General features: G+C 45.5%; 3 protein-coding genes across 3 annotated transcripts; all 3 read right to left on the bottom strand.

Moving 5' to 3' along the window:
* Nucleotides 1-989: 989 nt before the first annotated feature.
* On the bottom strand, nucleotides 990-5,885 carry LOC142401381 (olfactory receptor 9Q1-like). Its single transcript, XM_075486779.1, has 3 exons — nucleotides 4,945-5,885; nucleotides 4,235-4,269; nucleotides 990-1,048 (listed from the first exon to the last, which is right to left on the bottom strand). Exons 1-3 carry the CDS (start codon nucleotides 5,883-5,885, stop codon nucleotides 990-992), a joined length of 1,035 nt encoding a protein of 344 aa, XP_075342894.1.
* A 2,777-nt stretch (nucleotides 5,886-8,662) lies between these two features.
* On the bottom strand, nucleotides 8,663-9,619 carry LOC142401379 (olfactory receptor 2F1-like). The gene has a single exon (XM_075486778.1). The coding sequence runs from the start codon at nucleotides 9,617-9,619 to the stop codon at nucleotides 8,663-8,665; it is 957 nt and encodes a 318-aa protein (XP_075342893.1).
* A 16,185-nt stretch (nucleotides 9,620-25,804) lies between these two features.
* On the bottom strand, nucleotides 25,805-26,752 carry LOC142401968 (olfactory receptor 52N2-like). The gene has a single exon (XM_075487418.1). The coding sequence runs from the start codon at nucleotides 26,747-26,749 to the stop codon at nucleotides 25,805-25,807; it is 945 nt and encodes a 314-aa protein (XP_075343533.1). The 5' UTR covers nucleotides 26,750-26,752.
* Nucleotides 26,753-27,532: the final 780 nt, after the last annotated feature.

The following is a 27,532-nucleotide window of genomic DNA, read 5'->3' as shown; positions in this document are numbered from 1 at the left end:
AGGAAACATGTAGCGGTAAGTTTCCTAAATTCGTTTTTTTCCCCCATGGATAGGTGAATGTTTGTTTTTTAGGTTACATATGGGTTACATATGTTTTAAACATTTCCTAAGTCTCTTTTATTTTTTATTGAAGTTTTTGAATTTACCTGGATTATTTTAATTTAAGCTATTTTGTATATAATTAATTCATTTTCATTTATTTTATCAATTGTATGAACTCTAATTTGCCTAAAGATGATTATTTAGTATTTTTGTCTGTCTGATTGAATGCTTGTGTTAAAAAATAAATCAGACGTTACTCAACAGTTACTCAGTACTTGAGTAGTTTTTTCACCAAGCACTTTTTTACTCTTACTCAAGGAATTATTTAGATGCCTACTTTTTACTTTTACTTGAGTCATATTATTCTGAAGTAACAGTACTTTTACTTGAGTACAATTTTTGGCTGCTCTACCCACCTCTGAAAAAGAAGAAAAAGAATTAAAGCCGGTACCATCCTTCCACCATCATTGTGGAAGAAGCACGTGAAAAAAGGTTAAAGTGTTTCATGCTGTGCAGCAATCTTAACACCTGAAACCAAGAGGGAGGACCGGCTCAGGTCAAATAAGCACAAAAGATTCCATCCATCCATTTTCTATTCCAGCTTAATCCAGTTCAGGATCCTATTCCAGCTGTCACTGGACGAGAGGACGGAGTTAATTCAGATTATCTATCAAGCTGACAGTGGACACCCAGAGAGGACCCACAGGGAGGAAACTCCACACAGAAAGGCTCCAGCTGGGATTCAAACCAGGAACCCTCTGCCGTGAGGTGACGGTGCTCACCTCCACACCACCAAGCAAACTCACGTGGTCATATTAAAACAGTTCAGTTGAGTTCATCCCATAAAATCAAGTCTTTAAAAATAAAGTCGTGTAAAAAAAATACTGTTTTAACCAGACATTTAAATGATTCAGCCTTTCCCACAACAGAGAACACAGAGGAAACATTCAACAGCTCATTAAGATAAACTGGGAGCCAGACACAAGCACATGAGCAGAAACAAAGCCTGTGAGCAGAAAGAGAGAGAAAACAGAGAATATTTCCAGGGCAATGACAGCTGAAACCAACACAGTCTGCAGCCTGTGAGTGTCTCATACTCACTTCTGGTAACACAAACCTCCTCCTCACACTGCAGAGGGTGGCTGACATGTTTTATAATGTAACTGATGAGCTTCTGCTGCTCTGGGGATGTTACGTCAGCAAACACAGACCAACAAACCGTAAACACTGAAGTTTTCATTTGATTTTCAATGTGGATTTTTGATCCGTTCAAATGAAGTCCTAAAAACACTGAAGAAATAAGTGTGAACCACAAACGTGCCAGTGCTTACGTTAGTCACCGGTATTTTTCTCGGATTTCTGTAACACAGGATAGCTCAACTAAAGCAGGTTTAAAGGAGAAGAAGCTTGGAGCTCAGTCACAAAGACGAGACCTCTGCAAAGTGTTCATGCCGTCGATAACGTGCACATTCTTGTTCTGAGCTTCAAATCTCAAGTCTTTTATTGTCAGATGCACAGAGCAACAGAGTCGGACTGGGCACTGAAATTCTTAGGACAGGACACCGTATAGCAACTACCATAACAAGACATAACATGCCGTAACATGACATGACATAAGTACTCTAACAATAACAATAAATAGGCAATATGGATACTACAAAATACACGTTTTACACTAATTACTAGAGCTATACTGAACATATGATACACATGATAGCCTATGCTAATCTAAGACCTATACTAACCTAGAAACACAAGATAAAATAAAAATACAATATTGTGCAATATTGCATGTTGCAGTGCTAACAGCCGTGGAGATAGGCATGTGTAAAGAGTCGAGTGTGAAAGGGATGTGAGTGCTTTATAGTCCATTTAGAAGCCTGATGGCCTCAGGATAGAAACTGTTCTCCATCCAGACCGGATGCTTCTGTACCGCCTACCAGAAGGCAGCATTGTGAACAGTCTGAAGGATGGGTGATGGCAGTCTTTTAGGATCCTGCCAGCTCTACGAAGACATCTTGTGTGGTAGATGAAGGGTTGGGAGTTTCCTACCAATGATGCACTCAGCAGATCGGACCGCACTGCGTAGGGCCTTACGGTCCATGGCTGTGCAGCTCCTGAACCACACTGAGATGCTACCAGTCAGGATGCTTTCTATGGTGTGTTGTGGAGAAAAATGAGTCGGAACCGCGCAGTCACCCTCTCATGGGGAATTTTATTGAACAAACCGTCACAGAGACATGTGCATTTCAGAATGTCCGGAAATTCCCTTTGACCTCAGTTTGTGCCAAGCCTTTATACCGTTCCGTATCATCCAATGCGTACGTGGCTCAAGCCCAATCTCTCTAAGGCGCCTGGCTTTCGCCATTATCGTAAACAAGCTCATTCTAACCTTAAACAATATTCATATGGACCGAACAACAAGGCACACGGTGTAATTAGGCCATGTCATGACATTTCTCTCCCACAGGTGCACCTATAAAAGTTGGTAAGGATGACTGGGTTCATGCAAAACTTCTCCTCAGGAAGAAGAGGTCACTGGTGATGGTCACTGGTTCCTGTTCTGGGAGATTGCTGTGGTCAGGTCTTCATTGCACCTTTCTGAAGCTCTGATAGTGGCCTAACCTCTCTGTGTTGCCTTAATCTTGGCCTCCAACCTTTGTCCCCATGAGGGGTTCTGCCCCCTACTGCTCCTTCATTCCCTGCATTCAAGTCTTCAAGCAGACTTTCAGATGGTACTTTGTCTCTTGGCCTTGGAAAAGGGCCATGGAGGCTCATTTCAATGTAAACACAAGAAACTCTTGCTCAAGAAAAAGTGGACCAGACTCAGTGAATAATTCCCTATAATATAGATCAGTGAGCAGTGCTGACCAACATGTCATTGGGGTCATCAGGTTGGGCCCACGACACCTCCAGGAGGCTAGACAATGATCACTGGCGTCCCAGAGTCACTCCCCTAATGCCAGCCATCACAGCTCCTCACACCACAACAACCATCTTTTTTGTTTTTCCACAACCACCAGCTACCTCAGCCTCTCACCAACTGCACACCAGTCACAGCGGGGTGGGGATACAACCCCTGGTTCGGGTAGGGGGTAGAAATAGAAGAGGTAAAGATATGTAGGATGTATCCCCCCCTAAATGACCTCATTCTGGTTGAGAACATTAGAACACTGGGTCACAAGTTGTTTCTCAGTTAGTTTAGATGTTAGGTTTCAAATACTCCATTGGTCTCACATCTTCTGTATATTGTGACGACCCCTCCGCTCCACTAGTTGCCCCTGTCTTTTTTGTTGTTTCTTTCCTTTTGCAGGGAGTAAGGCAGAGTGCTGATTGATTCACACCTGGGGCTTCTGTTTTAAAAGCCCCCCCTCTTGGATTGACTTGGTTAGACCCGGTTACGGGGCGGCTGTTGTTTTGTTCTGTTTTCGATCGCTTACACATCCACACACTCATACATGCATAAACTATTGACAACTGACTTCCACGTTTCCTTAGTTTAGATAATTTTGTGAATAAAAGTTATTTTAGAAATGAAAAACTCTCGTCTGTCTCCCATCTTTGCTGCAGCCTTAGAGCCGGGCTGTGACAATGTGTATCCCTTCACTTCTGGCTCAGCTCTGAAGTTTTGTTTCTTTTTCTTTTGTTCATTTTTCTAAATCTTGGCCTTTCGTGGAGATGACTGAGACTGATGACGGCTGTGAAGTGCTCAGAGTTCATCACTTCCAAAAGTCATTAACATTAACTTCAGTTTGAACACATGAAAATGAGTTTCCATGTACACAATACAAAGATCTTTCAAAAACAAAACTCCTGTTTTCATTTCAAAGTGCTGTCAGTAAGCTCTGATGATTCCTGGACATTATTTCCATATGTTTGCTGTACTTTTGAGTTACTATTTTAAAGGGCTGAGCGAGTTAACTCATTATTATCGTGTTAACTCGTTAATTATTTAATGCCGATAAATATTTTGTCGCGCATTAGCGCAGGTTTTATTATTTATTTTATTATTGTAAAAGTCTGTTGCTCTGCATAGGCTTCTACATAAAAACTACATAAAGATGCTGATGTTAAAAGTGTGTTTGCACAACAAATGTTATGGAACTTTCATTCATATGGCAGCACATTTGAAATAAAACTAAATGCTAAAAGCTATACACTACTTTTGGATTCATTTTTGGATTTTGCGTACAAATGTAATTAATCGGGGAAATCATGTGATTAATTAGATTAAACATTTTAATCGTTGCCCAGCCCCATTTATTTTAGTGAAAACACCAACTTCATACTCAAAGTGTAAATGTTTCATAACAATTTTGACCTTTTTTGTTTTATATTTAATTTACATTCAGAGCTTTTGAACACATTTATGACCTATTCACATCGAGGAAGCTGATTTTAATAAGACTTGACTAACAAACTGTGTTGATTATAGTTAAACACATTATACCAATGCACAGAGAAAACCATCTTTCTTCAATAACTTTATTTATATTCATTCTTTATTCTGCAATGATGAGAGTTCCTGCAGATCGGCCTTCAGACTCACAACTTTAGCCAAAAATTGAGGCTCACAGGCTCAAATGACAAAATAATATTTGGTTGCTTGATGGGAAACGTAGTAAACTCTTGGATATTTCAGAGGGAAATCAGTATTTCTCAGACTGTTTTTCCTCTAGAATTGTGTCCTGTGAGTTTCTAAACATAACATATGACTGAGATTTTAATTCTCCTTGTCAAGTGATTGCAATCAAACAGCAACAAAGAAGACTTTTTTCACATGTTAAGCCTAATTCATTTACCACAGAGTTAAAGACAAACTGTATTCGTCTGCACAATCCTGCAGATAAACGTAAACTGACTACATCCTCTGTCCTCCTCCATCATGTGTGTCATTTCACATTCATTAAGGCGACTTTATTGTTGAGGAAAGCGGCTGCGATCTTCTGTCTGACCTCCTTCATTTGCAGCCCGTAGATAACTGCATTGAGGGCAGGCAGTGCAACGTGGCCTAAGACCGCCGCCACCTTCCTGTGGTGGGACAGTTGAGGGAAGCGATGCAGGATAACGATGATGAAGCCGGACACCAGCAGGATGAGGTACACCGTCATGTGGGTGGTGCAGGTCTGCAGCGCCTTGCTGTTCAGAGCCTTGTTCCTGCTGCCCAGACACACCACGGCGATCTTCAGGTAGGTGAGGGCGACGCTGCACATGGAGGAGCCCAGCAGCAGCACCGTGTAGGCCAGGCCGTAGACGTTGTTCACCAGGACGCTCTCACAGGAGAGGCCGAACAGCGACGCGTTGTCGCAGAACAGGTTGAACACGACCAGCCTGCAGCGCGACAAGCGCACACTGAGGCCCACCAGGACCAGCACCAGCCCGCCGGCCGACCCCCACGCCGCCCACGACAGGCTCATCACCGTCTTGGGCGTCATGATGACGGCGTACCGCAACGGGTTGCAGATGGCCATGTAGCGGTCGAAAGCCATGATCATGAGCACCGTGTGGGAGACGCTCGCATGCAGGTGGACGCAGAAGGCCTGAATGGCACAGGCCACGTAATGAATGTAGCGCTCCGAGTTTGATTCCAGCAGATCTCTGAGGACGTGAGGCACGATTATCGTGGCCCCAAAAACATCATTAATACTCATGTTGCAGAAGAGCAGATACATGGGCTGGTGCAGACTCCGGCTGTTTAAGATCACCACCACCAGGCCGATGTTGGACACAATGATGAAGATGTAGATGAGAAGGAGGAAGACGAAGGCGGGGAGGGAGGACTGAGGGGTCACCTTCAGAGCCTCCAGGATCAGGGTGTCCGCACTAAATGTCCAGTTGACCATATTTTATCTGTCATGTGACTAAGAGGCCGGATGTACGGCTCAGAACTGCTCTGACCAGACTCCCACTGACTTAAAACAGTTTGTTTACAGATATGATTCAGTTCTGGGCTGTTGTTCATCAGATATTAAGTCTCTATTAAGGTTTATTTACTCAAATTACAAAAGAAAAATACATTTCTGAGATTTAAACAGCTTTCACTGACATTAATGTCCCCTGCACACAACACCCTGTACTTTTAAAATTCAACTAAAAAAGAGAAAAACCTCTTTGAAAGGCCTCAACGATCCCACCTCAGAGGAATCCCGGTGCTGCTTTAAGTGACCCCAGCATGAATCCAGTCATTACCCTGCTATTAAAGTGAAGGGAGACACTGAAGCATCCACACAGCAAACACAACTGAATCTATGGGTTTGGGTAGAGAAACCTTCATATGACAACAATACGCAGAGCATTTCTCTATCCTAACAGCAGAAGTGAAGAGTGAGGCAGCTGCTGCGCGTCTGTCAGCTTCACACTCTGTGACACAAACAACCTCCAATCCCAAACCACAAGTTAAACAGCGGAGACTTTTATTTGGACCATCGATTGCTGCCAGCAGCAGCGTCACGTGCTCACATGGCAACCGTTGCATGGCAACCACTGATAACTGCGCCCAACAACACTTATCCATCTCCTGAGTCTTTATTCATGGGTGGACAAAGACAGTGGACACAACATTGTCTTTGTCCTTTCAGCTTTGATGTAAAATATATAAAAGTACATTTGAGGTAAAGAATGTTGATTTTAGAAGCATTTTTACAAATTTACTGAAAATCCAAAACTAAAATCTGTAAAGCACCGAGGGCCTTTTACTCTGGTGCCAACATGGTGTCAACAAAGGTGATGGTCCAGTTGGTAAAAGAATGTCTTTTAGTCCTAACTGTGATGATTTTCCTAAACCTAACAAAGTAGTTATATTTCTAAGTTATACAGCGGAGACTTTTATTTGGACCATCGATTGCTGCCAGCAGCAGCGTCACGTGCTCACATGGCAACCGTTTCATGGCAACCACTGATAACTGCGCCCAACACTTATCCATCTCATGAGGCTTTATCCAAGAACGTGACATGAAGGGTGGACAAAGACAGTGGACACAACATTGTCTTTGTCCTTTCAGCTTTGATGTAAAATCTATAAAAGTACATTTGAGGTAAAGAATGTTGATTTTAGAAGCAATTTTTACAAATTTACTGAAAATCCAAAACTAAAATCTGTAAAGTACCAAGGGCCTTTTACTCTGGTGCCAACATGGTGTCAACAAAGGTCCAGTTTGTAAAAGAATGTCTTTTAGTCCTAACCGTGAGGATTTTCCTAAACCTAACAAAGTAGTTATATTTCTAAGTTAAACAGCGAAGACTTTTATTTGGACCATCGATTGCTGTCAGCAGCAGCCTCACGCGCTAACATGGTAACCATTGCATGGCAACCACTGATAACTGCGCCCAGCAACACCTATCCATCTCCTGAGGCTTTATTCAAGAAGGGTGGACAAAGACAATGGACACAACACTGTCTTTGTCCACCCTTCAGCTTTGATGTAAAATCTATAAAAGTAACTTTGAGGTAAAGAATGTTGATTTTAGAAGCATTTTTACAAATTTACTGAAAATCTAAAACCTTTTAGGGCCTTTTACTCTGGTGCCAACATGAGTCTGTTGCTCACAGGCTTTTATTTTTTAAAAGTCTGTTGCTGTCTGCTGTGGAACCGGAAAAGAAAGTAATGGGCGGATCCACCAAACACGGAGAAGGGTACGGAATTTTTACTCAGCCATTTTCATTTCAAAGTTAACTTCTACATAAAAACCACATAAAGATGCTGATGTTAAAAGTGTGTTTGCACAACAAATGTTATGGCACTTTCATTCATATGGAAACACATTTAAAATAAAACTATATGCTAAAAGCTGTACACTACTTTTGAATTCATTTATGGATTTTGCGTACAAATGCGATTAATCGTGATTAAGTTTAGCTCAAACTAAATAATCTACAAAACCCAATTTGTTGAAACAAAGAAAAAAGCACAACAGTGGCTTCACTCAAGGCACAGACGCAGCGTTTAAAAAAGATAAATATAGTTTGTTGTCTCCTACAAAGCTGCAGCTTAATAAGAGTAACACATGTTCACACACAGAATGGAATCATGTGAAAAGGAAAAGATGCTAAAGTTCCCAAAAGTAAGAATGAGCTTCTTTATCATGTCATGGCTGATATTTTTGGCTGTTTGTCTCTGTGTTGGCTGTCCCTGGTGTAATCCGCTTCTTGTACCATGGCAGCTGGGACAGCCTCCACCCTCAATAGTTAGCAAAAAAAAATGGGATGGATTCAGAAATTATTTTTATGACATTTTTAATACTCCCAGAAGTACTGTTAGACAGACTTTTAAAGAAGTTACAGACAAACAGCGTGTGATAAGAAAGGCGTCAACACTGAGTTCTGAATGCAAGAAAACAATGAATGTTGGTTATAATATGATTATTACAGGAATATGTTTTTTTTCACATGAATAAAGAAGGATGAAAAGATTCATCCATCAGACTCCATAAGATGTTTCACACAGTGATTCTTTTTCAGAGATTAATGAACATTTAGGCAAAATTAATGCTGAGAAACAAAGCTGAAGGTTTAACTTTTACAATTTCTTTCATTCACGGTGTCTTCAGAGGATAAAGAAATAAAAAGGATATTAAAAGGCTGTCTCCATAGTATTTTTATATACAAATATTTACATTTTTCTCACTCACCAGCCCCCGCTGTGCAGAGTTTTCCTCTCCTCTGACACAAAGCCACGATTCTCTGCCTAATTTCTTTCATTTGCAGCCCGTAGATTGTAGCATTGAGCGCCGGCAGAGCCACTTCACCCACCACCGAGACCACGTTTCTGTACTCTGTCAGCCGGGGGAAGCGGTGCAGGGCGATGATGATGAAGGCCAACACCAGCAGGATGACGTACACGGTCAGGTGGGTGGCGCAGGTCTGCAGCGCTTTGCTGGTGAGAGCCTTGTTTTTACTGCGCAGACACAAGGCAGCGATCTTCAGGTAGGTGAGCGCGATGCTGCAGATGGACGAGCCCAGCAGCACCACCGTGTAGCCCAGGCCGTAGATTTGGTTGATGAGAACGCTCTCGCAGGAAAGCTTGAACAAGGAGGCGTTGTCGCAGTACAGGTTGGCGATGACTCTCCTGCAGCGCGACAGGCGGACAGTGAGGCTCAGGAGGACCATCACCGCAGCAAACGTGGTTCCCCAGGCGGCCAGCGACAACTTCACCACCATCCTGTTGGTCATGATGCTGCTGTATCTCAGCGGGTTGCAGATGGCCACATAGCGGTCGAAAGCCATGATCATAAGCACAGTGTGGGAAGTGCTTCCATAGAGGTTAACACAGAAGGCCTGAACTACGCAGTTAATGTAGTGAACGTAGCGCTCTGAGCCTGATCTGAACAGATCTCTGAGTATCTGAGGTATGATTATTGTTGCCCCAAAAACATCATTTAAACACATGTTACAGAAGAGCAGATACATGGGCTGGTGGAAGCGGCTGGTCCTAAAGATGACCACCACAAGACTGATGTTGGACACCATGATGAAGATGTAGGCGAGGAGGAGGAGGACGAAGGCAGGGACAGAAGACTGAGGGGTGACCTCAAAGCCCTCCACGATCAGGATGTCTATGACGGAAGTCTTGTTATCCATGATTGACTGCACATATCTGTCATGTTACAAATAGAGACTGTTAACAGCTGCAACGGCACACAGTAGGTTACATTTGATGAGCCCTCATCTAGAACTAACCCTACCCTACCCCTAGGTTAGTGTTACCCTACCCTCTGAAAGGTTAAAAAAAGGTTAACCCTATCCCTAACCCGAGCCCTAACACTAGCCCTAACCCTAGCCCTAGCTCTAGCCCTAAACCCAGGTGCAAGATGTACAGATCGAGGCAATTTTAAGATAAAGTTGGGAAATATGTCCAAAGAAGTCAGTCAAGTTACAAGATCAGAAGATTTGAAAACATTTTTAGATTTCACAATCAGTCCATTTCATCATGTTTGGACCCTCTGTTTCCTGAGGATTGTCATGAAGGATGAATCAGCCTTCTGTTCTCTGCCGAGCTGAAACGTAAACCCCCCTCCACCCCAGAGCAGAGGACAGAGCAGCACTTTTATTTTTTTCATCTGCAGCCGTCGGCTGCTGCATCCTCCTATTACCAGCTCAGCTGTTGCTTAGAAACGTCCCAGCTCGTCACATGATGATAGTGATGTAAACCCTGGATACAACACCTGAAATTAGACTGAGAAAATAAAACTGGACAAAATTATTATACTTGTTCAATAACACATTGAGGGAAATGCTGCAATAAGATATTTGGTGATGAGAAAGAGTGAAAACCTTTTAATCGCAGACGTTGTGCAGTGATTGTATGTAAAACATGCTGTGGTCTTAATTGTCACGTTCATGGGGTTTTCCCCATGTTTTTAGTTCTGTGTTTTATCATGTTTTAGGTCATGTCACGTCTTAGTTTTAAAGTTCATGTTTAGTTAAGTCTTGCCATGTTTTGCCATTGTTTTTTCCTCAGTCCCCATGTTCAGGTCATTAGTTTCATTCACTTTACCTATCCATTGTCATCAGCTGCACTCACTCACCAATCACCCTCCACTCCCGGTTTTTTCATGCTCATTGCCAGATCCTCACCCATCTGTCACAGTAAGAAGCCAAGGCAAGCACTGCATGAAAAGTGGGATTTTCGTCAGTATGCGGCACTGTAGATTGTCGTGAAATTTCAGGTTTACGGCTGTTTACGGCAATTTGCAGGCAATGCAGAAAACTGCCGTGAATTTGCCGGAAATTGACGTGGGCCTGGCTTGGCAGTCATCCTCCTATGACCCCCCTGCTCCTAATTCTAGGGGAGGCTATACAAATGCAAATCAGGGTTGCAGGGGGAGTTATATCCCAGGTGAGATTTTTCTAAAAGGTAAAATCTCTGGTACAAATAGATCAGGCTAAGTATAGCCTAATTATAGACTCTTACATTTTAGCTTGAATTGATTTATTTAATGAAAGCATGCTAGATTAACTACTGTGTATGTCATTAGCAATGGCAAATGTTATGTAAAAAAAGATACACAAAATCAGAATCAGAATTAGCTTTTTTGGCCAGGTTGGCGTAAACAAACAAGGAATTTGACTCTGGTTAATCTTTGCACTCAAAGTACAACACTCAACAATAACATAAAAAAGAATAAAAAATACAGAACAATAAGAATAAGACACTATGGATGGGAATGCAATTGCCTGGAGGGGGAGTGCAGCTGGGAATGTCTGCTTTCTTGTTGTCCCTGTCATCCTAGAGCTCAACCACTGTGCATAGTGGCATGACTACAGTGACCTTTTCTTTGGTCTTACTTAAAGACATGGTTGGTAATCCTGTTCAGAAACACATTTTGTAATACTGGGTGAAATGGTCCGTCTATCCTGAGAGAAATCTATACAAGATGTATTTAGAAAAAGGGACGAAAATAATCAGACCTCTGTGGCAGCTGCAGGACTGAGAAAAAGCTGCCTACAAAAAACCAATCAGATGCCTCTGCTTTCTGCCTACGCCCCCCTCTGCGGCTCCCTGCTCCATGTGCGCACGCGGTTCTACCGGCTTTGGATGAAGCACTGACGGAATGGGGAGGGGGGGGGTGGAGCTTAGAGGAGGGGACACTTTCGAATCTTGCTAGCTCTCTTGCTAGCTCTCTAGGATTACCTACCATAGCTTTAAATGCACAGTGGATGTATTAACATCCACAATATTAATGAATGCTTTTGGATTTTCTCTCCCAAACTCCATTTTTGAAATAGCGCCTTCTGTGGTCATAATACTGTGAATGAGAGAGTTCATAGTTGCAATGTTCACAGAAGTGCCGAGGTCTTTCCTTCCGTCTTGGGACTTCCATCTTTCAACAAACAAGAGTTTCACAGGCACGCCGTTTAGACGCGAGCCAGGGCGAGCTTGTCTCGTGAGTCCTTCCGTATAGCAATAACCTCGCATGTGATTGGAGGAGCCCGACGAGCCTTCTACTCCTCATCACGTGAGAGGTCATGGCCACGGCTACTTGCACGACTAGCATATACACAAACATTATCGTACCTAGCTAGCTCTCAGACCTTCATCTCCAGTTCCTGTGGTTGTGCTGCCTTGTCTACACGCTAGTAAGGATTTTTGCTACAATGGCTGGACGGCGTCTCGCATTTAGCTCTCCCGCCTCAACTCCTCTGGTTGAACGCGACCAACTTCCAGCTAGTCCGCAGACCGACCACAAGAAACTGTTGGGTGCCATCAGCGGACTGTCTCGTCGGTTGAGTCGGGTTGCTACTGGCATGAACGAGCAGTTCAGTGCCGTTAACTCCAGGTTGCTGTCCAGAGGCTAACTCCAAGAAAAGAAGACGGGTGCACAATCCTAAGATTGCGGTAAGAATATGTTTGATGACTGCTAGCTAAGCTAAACGTACTATAAAACCACGCCTTTGTTGGTAGCCCAAGCTAAAAGTAGCCTAGTAGCCTTGCAAAAGAACAACAGAAGCAGTGTAAGTTTCTTTATTAAAGTGTATTTTTTGTCTTGTAATTTACTGGAAGCCGTACGCCGACTTCACAACTGGGAGACCAATGCTAGGCGCTGCGATCCGGAGCAAGGGTAAGATTGAAATGATATGCTTTCATTCTTCTGTATAAGGAAATGGACACGTTAATAGATACCGATCTTAACTGTATAATTTGTTTTCACAGGCTAAACTCTCCTCACAACGAGGCTGTCACCTCTTTGTCCAGATTTACACGATGCTGATAATGACGAAATTGTGTGTAAGTAACTTCTTTTTTTTTTTTACTGGTTCTCCTTCCTTGCTTGATGTTACTGTGACTTACGTTTGATTTTCATTAATACCACCCTCATTTAATTTTTTTCCAGTGGCCTGTAAGACGTACTTTGAAAGCATACGCCTGAGTTTCCGATATAACCAGCCAGGACTTTCAGAGCAGGCGGAAGCTGCGAAGATTTCAGCTCGGAGTAGGTCGAGAAAAAGAGGGTAAGACTTTTTTGTTGACTATTTTTCAGATGCATTGATAGATGTGTTGTGTGCATAGCACAGTGCTGATTGCCTTTATTTATTTGTTTTTTACAGCTGTTGGACGCGAGACAGAGTGTGCTAGAAGCGGCCGAGGAGGAACTCTGGATGTCCGCTACAGTCGACCTGATGTCCGACGAGGAAGACGGCACTGTTGGCAGGGTGTCTGGATGGATAGTTCATTCTCCCTCCTTCCGTAGCCAGGACCTCTCCGAACTCTGTAATATGTTGCAGTCGCGATTGGAGTGGACTCCGAAGTACAGAGCGACCCACCATAAGCGTCTGCAACACGACCAGCCCTCGCACAGAACGCCGCCTACTGCTCCGAGGCTGCAGAGCGGCAGTTCACACAGTTGTAGCCAGGATTTTGGGTACTCTTTTTTTTGACTCACTAGCCGCTTTCGGACAGACCGTTCTAAGAAAGTAGCTATCAGAACTACCCTCCTCGAATTTCGTTCTGATAACTATCCTTCCCCTGCGGAACTGTTTCAGTCTGCATTCGCACATGAGTCGGGACCTGATAGGGACTGATGCGCCGCGCACAGCCGTCTGCTTCAGTGACGTGTTAGCCGTTAGCCGTTTAGCGCTACATTCAAACACAAAACAAAACGGTAAAAGTAAGGAGAGTAGAAAAAACACCACCAAGAAGCTAATATGGAGAGTGGGGAGGCCACTGTGTTTATGGTCTGCATGATGGTGATATTAATCATGGACAATCACATCAGCCATCTAATATCGAGGCTGGAAAAGCTCACAGAGAGTTTTTCATTTCATGAAGGAAGAAAGGAGAGCAGAGCGCTGGAGACAAATGAGACCAGTGTAAGTTTAACTTATTAAACACCCGCCGGTTGTGTCCGTGTATGAGTAAACATTTCAGCCGTGATAGCATGACATGGGGCGTAGCTACCGACCATCACACACCTCCGTTAGATTCGTTCTATAGAACCATGAAAAGACCCGACCTCGGAGAAGGAGCTAAATAGTTATAGGAACTAAGGGAGAAAGCCCCGAGTTCCTGTATGTCCGAACACGGGAGAAAACGGCCCCGCGGATTAAAAGGTTATTAGAACTGCCAAAGGTTCCTACAGTCCGAAAGCGGCTTTTGTCAGCTACCTATACATGTTGTGTGGGCAGATCTCCTGTGTGTGTGTGTTTTTTTTTTAAATAAAGCTCTTTCTTTGCATAAACGTGTTTCTGGTAAATGTTCCTTGCCTCAATAAATTCAATCATGTCGTGTAGTAGCCTACATAAGAGAACAATGATATACAGCATAATAGCAAATAAATATATAATAATATAATAAAAAATATAATTTATTATTGGGGTTTACATTTGAGCCTGCCTACTGGTAGCTCTGCCAACCAATCACGAGTGATTTTACTTGTTTGAAAAGTAGTGGTTTCATCCAATCCTGAGTAAGGACATTCAGCGCCAAGCGCGCGGTTTCTGCATTCATATGCTAATTAGCCGTGAGCATGGTTCGTTCCCGACAATTTGTGGCACCGACAAACGCCACGTTCGCAGCCTGTAAATTGTCGTTAACTGCCGAAAATTAGGGAGATTTTCGGGCGTTTACAGGGACGAAAATCCCACTTTTCATGCAGTGAAGCCAAGGCAAGCCAAAGTCATGTTTTGTTTCGTCACAGTTTAGCTGCGATTTATGTTGCCCTTCTCTTGTGTAAATAAACCAAGTTTTGTTTTGAAGTATCTGCATCTGTATCCTTCCACGCCTCGCGCCCACCTTTACATGACCTTAATAAAGAAATAACTTTACTGCTCATCTCATTTTCAGCCCAGTTTCACATGAAATTTTTTATTTATTTTTTCTCGTTTAAATCTCAGTGTTTATTTGCTTTCACTGATACAAAAGTTGTACAATACTGTAAAAAGTCAACTTCAACTGCACCCATCAGATCAGAGCACTTTTCAGTCTCAGAAAAGGCAGCACGGATGCTCTTCCAATACCTCCAAATTGTCAGGTCGGGGTGTGAGGAGGGAAGGTAGGACACGGATGCGGACTTCAAAAAACAAAGGCTTGGTTTATTTAACAAAAAACAAAGTATAAACAAATGGCGCGGCAAAGCCGGATTCAAAAACTAAACTGTGAAAATACTGGAAAAACAAAACAAGGACTAAACATGGCAAAGATTAATAAATACTTAACTTGGTCAAAGATATGTTGTAGCATGGCATGAAGGGTCAGACACAAACAAGGAACCAACAAACAGACAGAGGAGACCGGAAACTAAATAGGGAGAGAGAGTGATTGGGGAGTGAGTGCAGCTGAGGGAAAAAACACAGGTGAAGTGAGTGAACTAAAACAGAGTGCAGGGAAACTAAGGCATGACAAAAACTAAAGATGGACTGAAAACAAAAGCATAACCTAAACATGAAAACTAAAAACAAGAGTCTCTGGGCGTGACAGAGCCCCCCCCTCAAGGGGTGGATCCCAGACAACCCTTAAGAAATCCGAGGGTGGGAGGGAGGGGCTCGAAGCCGGTCAGGCTGGGGACCAGAAACGGGTATGTGGTACCGGCTTCGGGCAGCAGGAGGCAGTGGTCTGGCGGACGCCCAGACCGCAGATGGCATAGCAGGAACAGGCAGTGGTCTGGCGGACGCCCAGACCGCAGACGGCATAGCAGGAACAAGCAGTGGTCTGGCGGACGCCCGGACCACAGACGGCATAGCAGGAACAGGCGGTGGTCTGGCGGACGCCCGGACCGCAGACGGCATAGCCGGAACAGGTGGTGGTCTGGCGGACGCCCAGACCTCCGTCAGCGTCGCGGCAGGAGACGGCGGTCTGGCGGACGCCCAGACCGCAGACAGGGCAGCAGGAGCAGGCAATGGTCTGGCGGACGCCCAGACTTCCGTGGGCGTGGCGGCAGGAGGTGGCCCGGCGGACGCCCGGACCCCCGATGACGTGGCAGCAGGCGGTGGTCTGGTTGGCACCCAGACTTCCCTCTGCGTGGCGGCAGGACAAGGCCCGGCGGACGCCCGGACCCCCGATGACGTGGCAGCAGGCGGTGGTCCGGCGGACGCCCGGACCCCCGATGGTATGGCATCAGGCGGTGGTCTGGATGGCACCCAGACCTCCCTCTGCGTGGCGGCAGGAGACGGCCCGGGGGACGCCCGGACCCCCGATGACGTGGCAGCAGGCGGTGGTCCGGCGGACGCCCGGACCCCCGATGGCGTGGCAGCAGGCGGTGGTCTGGATGGCACCCAGACCCCCGTCGGCGCGGCGGCAGGAGGAGGAGCCGGGGACCGTCCCACGGTCGGCCGGACCTCCGACGGGGGGGGAGCCCCCCCTTCAAGGGATGGATCCCAGACATCCCCAAAGTCTGGGGGTGGGAGGGAGGGGCTCAAACCGGTGAGTCCATGGGCTGGGGCCCCATGGGCTCTGAGGCCTCTGCCGCCTCGTAGTCAGGCCCGGAGGCCTCTTGGTCGAGGTCAGGCCCGGAGGCCTCTTGGTCGTGGTCAGGCCCTGTGGCCTCTTGGTCAGGCCCTGTGGCCTCTTGGTCAGGCCCTGTGGCCTCTTGGTCGTGGTCAGGCCCTGTGGCCTCTGGAACGGCCGGGGCCGGGGCCAGCTCTGGAACGGCCGGGGCCAGCTCTGGAATGGCCGGGGCCAGCTCTGGAACGGCTGGGGCCGGGGCCAGCTCTGGAACGGCCGGGGCCGGGGCCAGCTCTGGAACGGCCGGGGCCAGCTCTGGAATGGCCGGGGCCAGCTCTGGAACGGCTGGGGCCGGGGCCAGCTCTGGAACGGCCGGGGCCGGGGCCAGCTCTGGAACGGCCGGGGCCAGCTCTGGAACGGCCGGGGCCAGCTCTGGAACGGCTGGGGCCGGGGCCAGCTCTGGAACGGCCGGGGCCAGCTCTGGAACGGCCGGGGCCAGCTCTGGAACGGCTGGGGCCGGGGCCAGCTCTGGAACGGCCGGGGCCAGCTCTGGAACGGCCGGGGCCAGCTCTGGAACGGCCGGGGCCGGGGCCAGCTCTGGAACGGCCGGGGCCAGCTCTGGAACGGCCGGGGCCGGGGCCAGCTCTGGAACGGCCGGGGCCGGGGCCAGCTCTGGAACGGCCGGGGCCGGGGCCAGCTCTGGAACGGCCGGGGCCAGCTCTGGAACGGCCGGGGCCAGCTCTGGAACGGCTGGGGCCGGGGCCAGCTCTGGAACGGCCGGGGCCAGCTCTGGAACGGCCGGGGCCAGCTCTGGAACGGCCGGGGCCAGCTCTGGAACGGCCGGGGCCAGCTCTGGGACGGCCGGGGCCGGGGCCAGCTCTGGGACGGCCGGGGCCAGCTCTGGAACGGCTGGGGCCGGGGCCAGCTCTGGAACGGCCGGGGCCAGCTCTGGAACGGCCGGGGCCAGCTCTGGAACGGCCGGGGCCAGCTCTGGAACGGCCGGGGCCGGGGCCAGCTCTGGAACGGCCGGGGCCAGCTCTGGAACGGCCGGGGCCGGGGCCAGCTCTGGAACGGCCGGGGCCGGGGCCAGCTCTGGAACGGCCGGGGCCGGGGCCAGCTCTGGAACGGCCGGGGCCAGCTCTGGAACGGCTGGGGCCGGGGCCAGCTCTGGAACGGCCGGGGCCGGGGCCAGCTCTGGAACGGCCGGGGCCAGCTCTGGAACGGCCGGGGCCAGCTCTGGGACGGCCGGGGCCGGGGCCAGCTCTGGGACGGCCGGGGCCGGGGCCAGCTCTGGGACGGCCGGGGCCGGGGCCAGCTCTGGGACGGCTGAGTCTCTGGTGACTGTGGCTGCTGCTGGGTCCTGGGACTGCGAAGCTGAGGGGCAGCTGTACAGCGCGGCTACCTGGTGTGGCTCCAAACCAAAAATGTCCAGGGTTGCTGCGCGCCGCACGCTCATGACCTCCGCCCAGATGTCCGACACCTCCGGCAAATGCTGGTGGACCTGTTTCTGTAAAAAGAAGTCCACTAGATCATTAGCCTCGTTAAGATGTTGCCAGGAGGTGCTGTCCCGGGCCAAGCAGCACCAGAATTTCGTGACCAGTCTCCAGAAAGCGCCTTCGTCCGCCGCGTCCATTTCTGGTTGGTTCCTTCTGTCACGTCGGGGTGTGAGGAGGGAAGGTAGGACATGGATGTGGACTTCAAAAAACAAAGGCTTGGTTTATTTAACAAAAAACAAAGTATAAACAAAAGGCGCGGCAAAGCTGGATTCAAAAACTAAACTGTGAAAATACTGGAAAAACAAAACAAGGACTAAACATGGCAAAGATTAATAAATACTTAACTTGGTCAAAGATATGTTGTAGCATGGCATGAAGGGTCAGACACAAACAAGGAACCAACAAACAGACAGGGGAGACCGGAAACTAAATAGGGAGTAAGAGTGATTGGGGAGTGAGTGCAGTTGAGGGAAAAAACACAGGTGAAGTGAGTGAACTAATAAACAGAGTGCAGGGAAACTAAGGCATGACAAAAACTAAAGATGGACTGAAAACAAAAGCATAACCTAAACATGAAAACTAAAAACAAGAGTCTCTGGGCGTGACACAAATAATCAGAAAAAGAAAGTAGTCACATTTTGGTCACCTGTAAATCCAACCTCAGAAGAACATCACCACATGACATATTACACTGGATCTTTTATTAAAAGAAAAAATCTACCTAAGGACTTGGCACAGCTCTCTGAGGGTCCCACCACAGCATCTCACTCAGGCTGAGGTCTGGACTTTGACTGGACCATTGCAACACCTTGATTCTTTTCTTTTTCACACATTCTGTTGTAGATCTGCTGCTGTGTTTGGGAATATTGGGCCTCATGCAACAACCGTTCGTACGCACAGATTTGTTCTTAAGTCGTGTGTATGAGTGATTTAAGAGAATTTGCGCATTCACCAATCTTTTTGTATTTTACGTTTTCTTTCAGGTACGAACAAAATTTACGAGTGAGCCAGACCTGTCGTAGGAGTTTCCTAAAACAGTCCACTGCTATTCGAATCAAGTTTGCTTGACTAATGGATTGTATATTTAATTACTTTGAAGCAAAGATAAATAAATATATACATTATACCCCATAATGATGCTGACATTATTCTGTTTGACTTAAATTATGCACTAATTAAAGGTTAATCTGACTCTGTATATAACAAGGTCAATGGGAAGCGGCTGACTCGCTACTTTTGGATGCCTTAGCGCGTCAGGCTCTTGGAAGAGAGCGTGTGTTCCGAGACCGTGTAGACAGACAAATGGCTGACATCATGATTTAGATCACCAAGGACTGTGCTGCTGCAACTATGCAGCTTGCTGGAGCCACAACTCCAGAGAGAAACACGACGATCAAACCCAATTCCACCACACGTCCAGGTCCTCACCACCCTTGGATTTTTGGCCACTGGAACCTTTCAGAGGGAGATTGGAGACAGTGTCCCAGTCCTCTGTGAGTCGTGTGTTCCCCTTGGTCATCAAAACTCTCATCAGAATCACCCATGATACATCAAATTCCCATACACCGCTGTCCAACAAGTACAAATTAAGAGGGACTTTCTTGCCTTGGCTGGACTGCCAAATAATGCTGTTATTAATGCTGTTGCGGAGCGCACTGAGCTGAATGCCAGGTGGGTGTGTCTCGTTACAGCCGGGGGCAAACTGCTCTGTAGCCCAGAGAAGGCATGCCAGATTTGCACAATTTTGCCATGAACGAGGGTCTCCTACTTCCTGAACCAGCCCAGGCAGACCAGAAGGTTTGGTGCCAGAAGACCCCCCTCATGGATCACCCCATCAAAGTGCCATCCTAATGAGGCAACAACTGATTGCACGGCTTTAGTTGCAGTCGTCGAGCGCCTGGCCATGGAGAAATGTTTTTTTTTCAAGCCATTTTCATATCAAACCATTTCTTCTTTATTTCGATGACATTACGAACTACAGGTGACACGGAATTAACAGCACTCATTATAACTTCACATTTCTTGGCTTTAGCAGGTCCCGTAATTCCATTGCTGACACTGCTAAAAATGACAGATTTTCCTCTCTGGATCTCTGAAAGCAGAACTTCAGTCTCAGAGCCCCTAAAGTTGTTCTTTTTGCGCCTTACGTGTTCGTACGAGACTTTCGTACAAAAAAAGTGAGAGAAATTTAGAATAAAAATACAAAAATGTTCTTGCATGAGGCCCAATGACTGCAAGGTGCCCAGGTCCTGTGGCTGCAGAACAAGCCCAGATCATCAGCCCTCCACCACCGTGATTGACAGCTGGTATGAGGTGTTTGGCTTTCTCCATTTTGCTCAGCTGTAGCAGTACCAGGTCAGGCTGGTTGTACAGCTGAGGTGTTGGACAACCTGTCTGAGCCCAGGTCCAACATCCTGTCAATCCAGAAGGTTTCTATGGTCTGACTTCACGAGAGGCGTCTGGCTGCAGACCTGCACTGTCAGGACCCTTAGTTGGAGACATGCACTGTGACGTCACCTGCACTGTGAGGACCCGAAGCGACAAGCGAGGAGCACGTATTTTTTGTTCCACATTTAAACTGTGGAGACGACGAGGTGAGTAAAAGTCGAGTGAAAACAACTTTCTTTCATACGAAGAAACAGAAACAGTCTTTATTCACTGGAACGTTACGTTGCACACTATATCTAAAGTTATATTAATTTTAAAGAATCAGTGTTTTTTTAAAAACTTTTGGCTAGTCTTCAGCGTTGTTATCGTATTGATAGTGCTCACTTAAATGTGCCATTTTTCGTATCGATAGTGCTGACTTGTTTAATTTTGTTTGACTTATTACGACATTATTTGTCTCTTACAGATGCATATTTCAATAACTATATACTGTAAAGTTATATTAATTTTAAAGAATCAGGTTTCTTTACTTTTGGCTAGTCTTTAGCGTTGTTATCGTATCGATAGTGCTCACTTAAATGCGCCATTTATATATATATATATATATATATAATTTAGTTTTACTTATTATGACATTATTTGTGTCTTACAACCGCCGGCACTACGCCCAAAATCGAACGCTGCACGTCATGTTGCAAACTGTTTCACTGCCCTCTGTGCCTACAATTTAAACCAGCAAAATTGTCCAAGCTGCAGAGCCACTTAGAGGCACATACAAAAGGTGGCATTTTATGTAAAGGTAAGCATAATGTATTTGTCTGTTTGTTTGTACTCATAAGTATTAGCCAACGCTACTAACTTCTGGCAGGTTGTGGTTTGGTTTGTAAAAGGGTAAAAGGAAAATGAAGGGAATGTAGGTTGCAGTGAAGAACATCTGACACCTCACTTTCTGTCTTTTAGAAACCTATCCCAGTCACTAAATCCCGGCAACTGGACAGAGAAAACTGGACTACAAATTCAGGTAAGAGTATAAAGTATGTATAATGCATGTTTTCATATTAATAGTTGAGTACTCAGGAAGAAGAGCAGCAGGCAGAGGTCTCCAAGAGAGCCAGACTTGCTGATGTGGACACACCAGTGGAAGGCGTAAGCTTTTGCACAGTATCTATTGGTCAGATACTGTTGGTGTGGCAGCTATAGTACAGACATCTTTCTTTCTGTCTTTTCCATAGGACTCGGTTGAAGATCGCACTCTTCAAAATTGCAGACATGCAGCAGAGTGGGCTGAGGCCAACAAACCACTGTTGTCTGCCAGAGTGGACCTGCCTGACGTTCTGGGCATGGGGGAAGAGGAACAGGCAGAGGCTGCTCTACAGTATGGGAGGTTGTGGAACGAAGAACTGGACGAGGATGAAAGAGAAGCGATCCTGGAGCCTTTCAAAATGATATTTCACAATATTAACGACATGTTGATATTTTGTTAACAGGTAGTCGACAAAAACAAAGATTTTTTTGTCATATTGTGAATGTTTGACTGAATAAACACTACAGAACATATGATCACGTTGTGACTTGGTGTGCTTTTTATGTTTTCTCATTGATCCCTTAATAATTTGACTTGGATTATACTGTAGATATCAAGAGTTAGGGTACTATTTAGTGGTACTAAGGTGTTCCAGCAGCCCTCTCTCTCTCTCTATCTCTTACTTTTTCTCTCTCTCTCTCTGCCCCATTTTCTTGTATGCTTATGTGTTTGTCTATGCGTCAACTGTCTAGTGTCATTTGTGTATATTTGTGGGAAAAAAAAAAAGTTTATATGGTGGTATGTTGAAATATAATGGAAAATAACTAGTCGTGTATGGGCATACACTGTGAACTGGAGGAAGAGAAAGAAGAAAGGGGAAAAAAATATATATATGTATATTTTGATGATGATGATGAAATTGTATATGTTGTACAAGTCAACCAATAAACAAAGTAACAAAAAAAAGAACATAATTGGCATAGACAGAACCAAACATGAAATTTATGGTGGTTAAGGATAAAAATACAGAATAATACAACAGAAAAACTAATACAACAGAAAAACTAATTGAAACAAATATATATATAAAGACCAGTGTGATAAAGTCAAAATGAAATGATAATGAAATAGCAGTGACTTACTCTATAGTACACAATACAATGTACAGTATAGGCCTATGGCATCTTGTGAGATGTTGGCTTATGAATATGAGCCTAAGAGAAAATGTGTGCAGTGATCAAACAAAAGTTTACGATACAAATAAAAACAATAGACCGGGAATTGATAGATTTTATGTCGTACTGTTAACTAATTAATTCATTTGTGAGGACCTCTTGAAAAATATAGCGTTTAAAATCGTTTAAAAATACGTGCTTCCGATAAACACGCTTTTATTTTGAAAGGCTTTGAATCAACTTCCGGTCCTCACAGTGCACTTCCGGTCCTCACAGTGCAGGTGACGGTCTCCAACAGGGTCCTGACAGTGCAGGTCTGTGGGTCCTGACAGTGCAGGTCTGCAGCCAGACTCTCTTGGACTTCACTGGTGGGCCCACAAATGCAGAGTAACAATTAAAATTAACTTACAGTGGGGCGGTCGGTGGCATAGTGGGTTGAGCAGCCGTCCCATGTACAGAGGCTGCGGTCCTCGCTGCAGCTGGCCCCGGTTCGAGTCCCGCACTGGACGGCCCTTTGATGCATGTCTTCCCCCTCTCTCTGCCCACTGCTTCCTGTCTCTCTCCAGCTGTCCTATCCATTAAGGGCATAAAAAGCCCCCAAAAAATATTTAAAAAAAATAATTTAACTTACAGTTGTGGCCTCATTTATTCAATTTTACACCTTCATGAATATAACAACACAAAGTTCTTGTGTTTTGCCTTGTTTCTGGTTTTTCGGTTTCTCGTTTGATCGGCGAGAAACACGCCGATCTAACCTAATTCCACCACACGTCCAAGTCCTCCCCACCCTTGGATTTTTGGCCACTGGAGCCTTTCAGAGGGAGATTGGAGACAGATCGGGGGTTTCCCAGTCCTCTGTGAGTCGTGCGCTCCCCTTGGTCATCAAAGCTCTCATCAGTTTATCACCCATGGTACATCAGATTCACAAGTAAAATTAAGAGGGACTTTCATGCCTTGGCTGGACTGCCAAACATAATCAGAGTATAGACTGCACACATATACGCATCAAAGCACCCGTGCTGTTGTGGAGCGCACTGAGCTGAAGGCCAGGTGGGTGTGTCTCCATATAGCGGGGGGCAAACTACTCTATAGCCCAGAGAAGGTGTGCCAGATTTGCACAATATTGCCATGAACGAGGGTCTCCTACTACCTGAACCAGCCTAGGCAGACTAGAAGGTGTGGTGCCAGAAGACCCCCTCTCATGGAACGCCCCATCATACAGCCATCATGATGAGGCAACAACTGATTGCACGGCTTTAGTTGCAGTCATCGAGCGCCTGGCCATGGGAAGACTTTTTTTTTTAAGCCATTTTCATATAAAACCATTTCTTTTTTATTTCGATGACATTGCGAACTACAAGTGACACGGAATTAACAGCACTCATTATAACTTCACATTTTTTGGCTTTAGCAGGTCCCGTAATTCCACTGCTGACTCTGCTAAATATGACAGATTTTCCTTTCTGGATCTCTGAAAGCAGAACTTCAATCTCAGAGCCCCTAAAGTTGTTCTTTCTGGATCTCTGAAAGCAGAACTTCAATCTCAGAGCCCCCAAAGTTGTTCTTTTTGCACCTTGAAGCCATTCTCATGACTCAACACTCAACACTTCCTGGCACAGGAGAGAGGAAGCACAGCCTTATATTGTATCATTTTGGGCGTGGGGTATGCAAATCTACTATCCTCGTGCACGTGCACTTAAATGCGCACGGGTGGCATTCATCATTTACGCAGGTCATTTACACACTTTTTCCGAAGTTAAGAGCGTTTGTTGAATCTGAAGTGTCTCAGCTGTAGCAGTACCAGGTCAGGCTGGTTGTACAGCTGAGGTCAGACAACCTGTTTGAGCCCAGGTCCAACATCCAACCAATCCAGAAGGTTTCTATGGTCTGACTTCACTGGGGGGCCCACGAATGCAGAGTAACAATTAAAATTAACTTACAGTTGTGGCCTCACTTATTCAATTTTACACCTTCATGAATATAACAACACAAAGTTCTTGTGTTTTGCCTTGTTTCTGGTTTCTGGTTTACTTTTGCACTTTATTTCCCTGCTTTCTCTTTTATTTTGCAGTATTCGCCCTGATGTGTGTTAACTTCCTGTGTCTCACCTGCTGTGCATTCGTACTTCAGGATGCATCCTCCAGGTTTCCGGTTGTTCAGTTTTGTAAAACACTCAGTTCTTTTCTTCTTTGGTTCCATTTAGGTTTAGCCTGTAGACTCTCTATTCCTGCCTTGGCATCACCTTTAGTTCGTCATCTGTAGGGCTGGGCGAGTTAAAGTTTGTTATTATAAAAAAAAATAAATTAAATTATTATTTTTTGGGGCTTTTGTGCCTTTAATGGATAGGAAAGTTCAGAGAGACAGGAAGCAGGGGGCAGAGAGAGGGGGAACAACATGCAGCACAGGCCTGTCTGATGTGGGACTCGAACCGAGGCCAGCTGCAGCGAGGACTGTAGCCTCTTGTACATGGGGCGCCTGCTCAACCCACTACGCCACGGACCACCCCTGTTTTATTATTTATTTTATTTTGTAAACGTCTGTTGCTCACAGGCTTTTATTTTGTAAAAGTCTGTTGCTGTCTGCTGTGGAACCGGAAAAGAAAGTAATTGCCGGAGGGTACGGAACTTTTACTCGGCCATTTTCATTTTAAAGTTCTTCCAGACGGCGGAGTCGACAGAACCAAAGGCATCTGTAAACACTGCCAAGTTGAATTGTCTTATCACCATAGTAGTTCCAGTCTAAAATATCACTTAAAGGCAAAACACACAACTGATAGCAGCAAGTCATTCAAGGAAACAGACAGTGGAGCGAGGCTTCTACATAAAAACTACATAAAGATGCTGATGTTAAAAGTGTGTTTGCACAACAAATGTTATGGCACTTTCATTCATATGGCAGCACATTTAAAATAAAACTAAATGCTAAAAGCTATACACTACTTTTGGATTAATTTTTGGATTCTGCGTACAAATGAGATTAATCGTGATTAATCAGGGAAATCATGTGATTAATTAGATTAAAATGCACTGAAATCAATGGCCATGACATTTTATGGTCTCAAAAGGTTGGGAATATCTTCAGATTGAATGGAAAAATGAAGCCTGAAGACACACAGGATGCAAGATGAACGCTTTAATACAAGAGTTAACTGAGTTATACATGAAAAGACAGCACACCATGTTTCAGAAGTTATATGATATTTTCTCCCTGCTGATCTTAAACATGCTGTTTCTGGTTAAGAGGCTCATTCTCATCCAACATTTATCAAGTTTCGATCATGAAAACGGGGAATGAAGAAGCACATCATTTAGAGGACAAAACCTTTCTGGACCGGAACATCTTCAACATGAATTTCTGTATCTCTTTGGACTGAACCCCATAGATGATGGGGTTCAGGCTGCCCGGGACGATATGGAACAAAATGGCACACAACTTTCTGTAATCTGAGTACTGAGGGAAGCGATGAAGTGCTATGACAAGAATCCCACAGAAAAGCATGACCATATACACAAAGAGATGAGTGCTGCAGGTCTTCAGGGCTTTGCTGTTCAGAGACTTGTTCTTACTGGTCAGACAGACGACTGTAATCTTGGTGTAGGTGAGAACCATGCTGCCTATGGAGGCTGTAAACAGAACCACAGTGAAGGTAAGACCGTAGATGTTATTAATGACAACGCTCTCACAGGACAGCTTAAACAACGAGGCATTGTCACAGAAAGGGTTGGTGATCAGAGTCCTGCATCGGTTCAGCCGGACGGTCAGACCGAGCAGAATCCCGACCAAAACGAAGGCCACTCCCCAGGCAGAAACCGTCAGCTTCATCACCATTTTGTTGGTCATGATGGCAGCGTAACGCAGAGGATTACAGATGGCAACATATCTGTCAAAGGCCATGATCATGAGCACCGTGTGGGAGGCGGTGCCGAACATGTGCGTGGTGAAAGCCTGAACCACACACTCATAATAACTGATGAGGCGCTCAGACGGGGGTAATAAGATGTCTGAAAGCAGGCGAGGCAGCATGATGGTGTTACCGATGACGTCGTTAAACGGCAGGTTGCAAAACAGGAGATACATGGGCTGATGGAGGCTCCTGTCGACACAAACCAGAACAACGATGCCTATGTTGAACGTCATGATACACACATAAGAGAAAAGAAAAGAGAAGAAGACGGGGAACATGGAAGCCTGTGAGACCTTTAACCCCTCCAGCTGCAGGGTAAAGCTGTTGAAGGTGTAGTTCTCCATCAACCTGAAACAATCAAACATGGGGACTTTGTCACATTTGTAAAGTTATTTCAGAAGAAATAGATCCATAGTTGGATAAAGTGAGCCAGTTTCGTTGTTCATTCATATTAATGTTTAAATCTATTCAAAGAAATGAAGAATCGTATGTTATACCTGTTATGTCTGTTGTTCGTCTTCAGTCTGCGATCACACGCAGTCCAAGTGTCTGCAGGAAGCTCCGACCTCCTCCTTATCTTTATAAAGACGCGTATTCATGTGAGAGAGGAACGCGGCATCCGGGTGGCCATAGAGACGGACCCCAGCAGTCTGACTGAGGATAGGGCAGCTGCTGGAAAACAACAGTCTGATCCCATAACCTGTTGATGACACCCACAATAAGCCGGGTGCAGCTGATGATTAAAGAAATTAGAATCTTTAACCTTGCTGTCATAGATTTATGGTAATTAATAAAGGGCAGCGAGACACTCTGGAAAACTAAAACCTTTGAATTTAAACTTTCTTTAGCTCCCAGTGACACTTACACAGACTTTTAGGTTGGTAAAAGTTAAGCTTTCCATGTAAAATACTTCATATTTAACTAAATAACCTTGAAATAACCACTTCCCAGCCAGCATGTCCATGTGGTTTAGATTTGGTCTGCAGATAAGGGTCCCAAGTGGGTTTGTCCGCAGTTTCCACGGTGGCCTCACCTGTATTTGCCCATATGGGTTTCAAAGTGCAACTAGAAGGGTTAGGGTTATCCTAAGCGTTAAATTATTCCAAAGGCAATATAGATAAACACAT

Source organism: Odontesthes bonariensis, chromosome 16 (genome assembly GCF_027942865.1).
Source record: "Odontesthes bonariensis isolate fOdoBon6 chromosome 16, fOdoBon6.hap1, whole genome shotgun sequence".
NCBI lineage: Eukaryota > Metazoa > Chordata > Actinopteri > Atheriniformes > Atherinopsidae > Odontesthes > Odontesthes bonariensis.
The sequence above is the reverse complement of the archived record's forward strand: the minus strand, read 5'-3'. Positions and strand labels throughout refer to the sequence as shown.